This window comes from Camelina sativa, chromosome 11, assembly GCF_000633955.1.
Source record: "Camelina sativa cultivar DH55 chromosome 11, Cs, whole genome shotgun sequence".
Taxonomy (NCBI): domain Eukaryota; kingdom Viridiplantae; phylum Streptophyta; class Magnoliopsida; order Brassicales; family Brassicaceae; genus Camelina; species Camelina sativa.
In genome coordinates this window covers 24,082,549-24,089,745 of record NC_025695.1, presented here as the reverse complement: position 1 = coordinate 24,089,745, position 7,197 = coordinate 24,082,549, and the positions used below count along the sequence as shown (strand labels likewise).

The 7,197-nt window shown below is 33.5% G+C and overlaps 2 protein-coding genes across 3 annotated transcripts in view; both read left to right on the top strand.

Annotated features, from left to right (window-relative positions):
* LOC104724154 (E3 ubiquitin-protein ligase SINA-like 7) lies at positions 273-3,103 on the top strand. Of its 2 annotated transcripts, XM_010442598.1 has the most exons (4): positions 273-429; positions 579-616; positions 1,447-1,993; positions 2,241-3,103. In XM_010442598.1, the coding sequence occupies exons 2-4, from the start codon at positions 606-608 to the stop codon at positions 2,919-2,921; spliced, it is 1,239 nt and encodes a 412-aa protein (XP_010440900.1). In that variant the 5' UTR covers positions 273-429; positions 579-605; the 3' UTR covers positions 2,922-3,103. The 2 variants fall into 2 exon arrangements, with proteins under 2 accessions (XP_010440900.1, XP_010440901.1); XM_010442599.1 differs by lacking the exon at positions 579-616.
* The window catches only part of LOC104728275 (E3 ubiquitin-protein ligase SINA-like 7), a 7,348-nt gene continuing 3,798 nt past the window's right edge, over positions 3,648-7,197 (top strand). Inside the window, exons 1-3 of the mRNA XM_019231931.1 lie at positions 3,648-3,724; positions 3,802-3,979; positions 4,355-4,572. Coding sequence (XP_019087476.1) covers positions 3,648-3,724; positions 3,802-3,979; positions 4,355-4,572 — 473 coding nt within the window. The remainder of the gene's footprint in view (positions 3,725-3,801; positions 3,980-4,354; positions 4,573-7,197) is intronic.

The window sequence follows — 7,197 nt, the reverse complement described above, 5'->3', positions numbered from 1 at the left end:
TGGAAAACTGTCAGAAATTTCATACGGATTTTTTCCGTCAGAAAATCTGTCTGAAATCAACGTGTTTTCTTGTATAATTCACATTTAGGTTCTATACTTTTGGACTTTTAACGCGACACCACATGTTTGTTTAACCGCGGCATACAGAGCTTATCTACTACTACTACTACTAGTGTGTTCGTCCAAAAAAAAAAAAATCTATCACTGGTGCTTTTCAACTATTTTAGTTCACTAAAACGATGCGTTTTATGCTTCTTCTTGCTCACGCACTCTTTTGTACTTCACTCTAGATAGTCACGCCAATCATGATTCTCAAAAAAAGAGAACCCTTGAATCTCTTCTCCTTCTTGTCTCATTCTCAATTCTTCTTCTTCTGGTCTCATTCTGGAGAAACCCATTAGTCGTTTGTTATGTTCAGTTGAGATAAAGGTACTAATTCGAACTGAAACTTGGCATGGACTTTCCCATTTTTGTTCTTAGTTAACAAAACTCTTTTATCTCTTGATATTTTTCTTCACTTTAACTGTTTATTGTTATAATGCATTAACATATGTGTAATGTGTGTGTGTGCATGACAGGGTTCGGTCTGCTAATTTGATTGTTGTATGCGTAAAAGGTTCAAAATTTTCTCTTTTTTGTTTCTTCCCATTTTACTCTCATGTAGCTCTGATTTGATTAGCTCTTTAATTTGGTATGCTATGTCTATGATTATTCTGTGGTTGAACTGATTTTGTTCGTTTTACATGATTGTTTGTTGTGAATATGGCTTGTATGAGCTGTGACACTATGAAAACGATTGTTCTATGTTAAAGGTCCAAGCTTTCTCTTTTTTTTTTTTTTTTTTTTTTTGGTTNCCCCTTTTACTCTCATATAGCTCTGATGATTAGCTCTTTGATTTGGTAAATCATTGTCTATGATTGTTCTGTGATTAATCTACTTTTGTTTGTTCTACATGATTGTTTGTTATGAATATGGCTTGTACGAGTTGTGAGTTGTGATACTATGAAAACGATTGTTGTATGTAAAAGTTTCAAACTTTTCTCTTCATTCTTCCCCTTTTGGTACGTAATTGTCTATCATTGTTCTGTGATTAATCTGACTTTGCTTGTTCTGTGGTTCAGTGGTTGTGTACTTGTCTTCTGTTTAGGCGATGTTCATCTCTTACCATTTATATTTCGGGTTATTTATAATTGTTCTGTGGTTGTGTACTTGTGTCTTGATTAACTTCAGTTATGATAGGTACTGAAATTCTTCTGTAGTCTTGTTTTTCGTGTTGCTCTTCTGCTGCGAATGGGATTATGCTATTGAAAAAGTCTTATTAAGCATTTATGATTTTGAGTTTCTACATTGTTTGTTGTGTATGCACACTTGCCATTAAGCAGATGATTTCGTATTTTTTCTTTTTCTTTGTACTCTTAACACAAATGATGTTTTTAATTTATGCAGAGTAATGGATTACCAGTCACAGGAAATGATTGCAACACTTAATGCTGAGAATGAATGTATGGAAATAAAAGAGGAGGTTGACGAAGGAACTCAAGGAACAGTACAAAGTCTGACTCAACCGATTCAAACAATCTTTGATTCTAATCAAAACTTAAAAGCTGAAGTTTGGAAAGAGTTTGTATCAGTAGGAGTAGGAGAAGATGGCAAAAAAAGGGGTTGTTGCATCCATTGTAGTAGGAGTTATATAATAGAAAGGCTTTATGGAACATCACATTTGAGGCGTCATTTACTACATTGCTCAAAGAGGCCTGAAAGTAAAAGAGGAGGCAATGATGAACAGGTCAGACGCAAACATAAATCTACTGACGTGAAGAGAGCCTTAGTTCCCAAATCCTTCCGCAACAGAGAAGAAGTGAGCAACAATGTCTCGACAAAGAGGCAACGTAGTTTGACATCAGAGGGCAAGACACGCTCGGGGATGCTGCTTGGTCTGGATATTCTTGATTGCCCCATTTGCTTCCATGCATTGACGATTCCTATCTTTCAGGTTTTGTTTCTAATCTGTTTCTCCCTGAGTTGCAGTCTCTCTATTGCAATGTGTGTATAACTAGGCAAGATCGAGTTTATATCATGAACTATCAAATGTTTGAATCTCTTTATATTATTTACCAATGCAGATTTTCTTAAGCTTACATTTATGTTTATTTACTGTGACAATGCGATTCGCACGTTAATCTGTTTTCTCTTTTCCATATTCGTGTTCTCTTAAAGCTTTGATTGGTATTACATTTCAGTGTGATAATGAGCATTTGGCTTGCTCCTCTTGCTGTTCTAAACTGAGGTACAAGTGCCCTACATGTGAGTCGCCTGTTGGCCACAAACGCTGCAGCGTAATGGAGAGTGTTCTCGAATCAGTCTTTGTCCCTTGCCGAAACGCTAAGTTTGGATGCACCGAAAATGTATCTTATGGTAAAGAATCAACTCATGAAAAGGACTGCAGTCTCTCTCAATGTGCCTGCCCTGCATTGGACTGCAATTACACCGGATCATACAGTTACATCTACGCTCACTTTTTTGATAACCACTGTCACGAATCCAATTCTCTGTCCTTTGTTTGCGGTGGTTCAGTTGATGTTGAGATGAACATAGCTACAGAGAAAATTGTAGTACTTTGTGAATCTGAGAAGAGACTATTGTTCGCACTGCAGTGTTTCAATGAGTTGCATGGTGTGTATGTGACTGTTAGATGCATTGCACCATCTACTCTGGAACTAGGGAAGCTTGCATATTATCTCTACTACTCAATGGATGGGCACACTCTTACTTATACGTCACCAGAAGTGAAGATGGTTCTTAAAGTGAGCTTTGAAACCCCTCAAGACAATTTCATGTTTGTCCCTCACTCTTTGTTGCATGGTGAATCGTTGAAGATAAAGGTTAGCATTGGACTTAAGGTTCGTGTGGGCTCATCATAGTCTCTCTCTCTAGGTTCTTTTGTTTTTGTCTATTGAAGATCTATCGTAGTACAAAACAGCATTTGTACTATGAATGTTCTGATGAATCTAAAACTAAAATCAGATGTAGACGTTTATATTTTCTTTGGCTTGGCTGGTTTCTCGGTTCACTACTTCACCGTTGAGATACTAGATTTCAGAAAACTCGCAATATAGCAATTGATCTAGCATTTTACATTTTCAGATATTTTAAGAAAATTTTAATGTTACAAAATCAACAATTTTAAGAGTTGCTTCCAAACAAAACAACAACAACAAAAAAAAAAAAAAAAAAAAAAAAAAAAAAAAAAAAAAAAAAAAAAAAAAAAANTCAATACCAACAAGTAGCGCCCGACATAATATTTACCTTTTTGGTTACTCAATTAATTTGTAATTTTGCCTTTAATAATCCCCTTAGAAAAAAGGAAAACAGTCTTCTTTTTGGAAATTGGAAAAAGAGCCGTATAAATATACCAAAGCGCTCTTGTTTGTATTGTAACACTTCTAGGGTTAAAAAAAAAAAAAAAAAAAAAANAACACTTCTAGCGTTAAAGTTGATCAGAGAGACCTTTCACGGCTTTTGTTATATCGCCCACTGAATTACTGCAAAATCTCTATTCGTTTTTTCTTCGGATCTCTCTGTGCTACCCTCTGGACTGGTTCTGTTTTATATCTGAAGAGAAGATGGAAGAAGAAGCTAGAACAGCAATGGAGATTGCTAAGAAGAAACTCTCGGAGAATGATTACGATGGTGCAAAGAACTTCATTAACAAGGCTCAGCTGTTGTATCCAAATCTTGATGGTTTGAAGCAAGTTTCAATGATGATCAATGTTTATATCTATGCATCAAAGTATCAAACAGAGGAGGAGAGGCTGATTGGTACAAGATTCTTGGCGTCGATCCTTTAGCGGATGAAGAAGCAGTGAAGAAAACTTACAAGCAGTTAGCTCTTTTGCTTCATCCGGACAAGAACAAGTTTGATGGTGCGGAAGGCGCCTTTAAGCTGGTTTTAGAAGCTTGGTGTTTGTTATCTGATAAGGTTAAGAGAGCTTCTTATGATAAAAGGAGGAAGTCGAGAGAAGCATGCACTCATATGCATAGAGCATCAAACCAACAACAGAGGGAGAAAGCAAGAAGTCTAGGGATTCATCAAAAAGCCGTATGTTGTGGGTAAAGTGCGATAAATGCAAGACACATAGGGTAGTAGGCTAGTAGTAGACTCCTTTCATTGCCGATGTGTAGGCTCCTAACTTGCTTCTACAATACGAATATCAAAACATAATATTTGCTTACTTCTCTCAATCAAATACAATAGAATATTCTCTGTGTGCTAAATAATTTCCTATTCACTCCACTTAATTAGTAATGAATTTTCTTTTATTAATTTCCATTTTTCCAATCCATTAATTTCCAGTACAAGAAGTTAGCACTTTTGCTTCATCCGGACAAGAACAAGCTTAATGGCTCAGAAGGTGCCTTTACGCTGGTTACAGAAGTTGGTGTATGTATGTTATCTGATAAGTTTACCGAGATGCAGAAACAACCATACCCGCATAAGCCTGCTTCGAGTGGGATGCAAAAACCACCAAATCCGTGTTGTGGATCGGATTTAAGTCTAAATCGTTTAAAACAGTAATCAAGTTGTGGTAAAAACAGTAATTAAGTTTAGTGACGGACTACAGCTCTGGTTGGCCTCTCGTGTCTAATTTCTCTGTCTCCATATCTTTCAGCTTTTAATCAACCTGTTTTTGATATAAGGACGCATTGATTGTAAACATGACTTTTTTGGTTTGAGTATATTTTCACATTCATTGTTAAAAAACAGTAATTAAGTTAAATGGTACAAGAATTTAAAATTTCAAGCTCGGATAATATTTAAAATCAATTTTAAAATCACTAATTATAACATTATTTCTAGTTTTTAATTATAAAATCTTCAATCGTAACATTATTTATAGTCTTTTATTTATAAAATTCAAACCTTAACCTCTCAATTATAAATCCAAACTGAAATATAATTTTGTTTTAAAATCTAAACCCTAAACCCTAATCACTTTTTTATTAACCCAAACCGACATATAATTTTATTTAAGTGTAAAATCTAAACTTTAAACCCTAACCAATCTTTTATAAACCCAATCCGACATATAATTTTGTTTCATTATAAAATCTAAACTCTAATCATCCTTTATAAACCTAAACAATTATAAAATTTGTTTAATTATAAAATATAAATCCAGATGGACATAATTTTTTTAATTAAAAATTTACATAATTTGTTTTTTTAATTTGTTTTGTCTTTTTGATTTTTTTTATATGATATCATATGTCATATTGTTATATTTTGATTGGTTAACTAAGAAGGGTGGAACAAGAGAGAATTTTTCATTTCAATTTTCAAGCTCGGGAAACTGTATAGTATTTTTACAAAATTCCTTTATATTTTCCTTTGAAATGTTCTCTTTTATTTAGAGGGAGGTATTGAATTAGACATTTTAAAAGATTTTGGAAGATTTGTAAAATCACTTGTTATTCAACTAGTGATTTCAATTTATTCTCTTAAATCCTATGTTATTCAACTTGAGATTTTTGTAAAATCATTCAGAATCATATACAATCACTTGTTATTCAATATACAATTTGTGAAAAATCATATCAAATTAATTGTTATTCAAAAATTAACAAATTCTTTGTATAATACTTCAGAAACAGATTTTGAGAGACTTCTAATGCTCTTTTAGTTGTAAAAATATATCTTGTTATTCAATTAATAATTTGTCAAAATCATATAGAATCAGCTGTTATTCAAAATGTAACATAGAAAATTAAAACACAGATTTTAGGAGACTTTGGATACATTTTTAGATGAGAAATCCAATAGAATAACATAGTTACGTGATGACATACAAATCAAGAATTGTGACCAAATTAACTATGTCACGTGTCCAAATTAAGTCCAGAGCCTGTGATCACTAATAACAATAGATATAACAAAGAAGTGTAAGAAAGTGTCTATGGAGGAGATTTGTCAAAGTATTATAAATACCAAATTGTTGAGGGTATGAAAGTGTGTATGGAGGTTTCTAAAAATCTGCAATGTCATTCTTGTTATAAAAATCTCTTAAAATCATCTCATATCTTTTTTTTTAATCTAATCAAACCACAGGGTCTGCTTTGGAGATTCTGTTCAATCAATGACATGAAATGGGAAAGTAAATTTAGCGCTGTGGAAAATCATTGTCATTGTCAAGAGAGGAGTGGATGAATCTAAGAAGGACGAAGAAGAAGACGATGATGAAAACCTTCTCGGCCTTCTCCTTCAGCTCTTGAGCCATTGTCATAGCTCCATAGTTGTTCTTCTTGTTAATTATCATCATCGGCGGCGGCGATGTCATCCACCACCTGATAGAGCATCTCAACGGCGGTGATGGTGAAGAAGAAGACTCACACCAACTAACAATGCTTATGAACATCAACTTCTTGATGATTGTGTATTGTTTTCAATTGTTCTACATGAAGAAGAAGACTCACCAGGATTAAGAAAACCTTCTCGGCTTTCTCTACACAATTATGTTCTTATACTTGTCGATGATTGTGTATTGTTTTCACTTTTCACTATCTTTTAAAATCTCACCAAATCTAACCAAATCTCTCCAAAAAAAAAACTATTGAAATTCTTTTTAAAATCACAAGAAATATTATGAAAATCTACCAAAATCATTAGATATCCATCAAAGTCTCTCAAAATCTAAAATTTACAAAATCTTGTAAAATCCCCCTAATCAATACCCCCTCCCTCTTAGGGGGGTGTATTGAATTTGATATTTTAGGGGATTTGCTGAGATTTTAATATTTCAGGATTTTGAAAGATTTGAGTGTAATTTTGGGTGATTTTGATATTTTGGCAGAATTTTGAGATTTGGGTTCTAGGATTTGGTGAGATTTGATTATTAAATTTTAGGTGATTTTTAGAATATAAAAAGGAAAGAAAAGAATCACATTTGGGTGATCAGAAATACATGGTGATCGAAGACTCGGAATGCAATACGTACGTAGACATTGTACATGGTGATCAGAAATTACATTTTACCTAAACTTCACTCATATTTTGGTTAATTTAAAACTTCACATATTGCTTTCATGTTCTAACCACTGGTTATATTGACCTTTAGCTTTCACAGCATGTGAATCTCCCATTATAGTGTGTAAGCTAACTAGCCATACCATACAAAAAAAAAAAAAAAACAAATTCATGAG

Bases quoted from the DNA above. Each gene is read 5' to 3' on its own strand.
- LOC104724154 (XM_010442598.1), top strand. The intron at 1,994-2,240 runs GTTTTGTTTCTA...ATTACATTTCAG, and splicing joins TGACGATTCCTATCTTTCAG to TGTGATAATGAGCATTTGGC.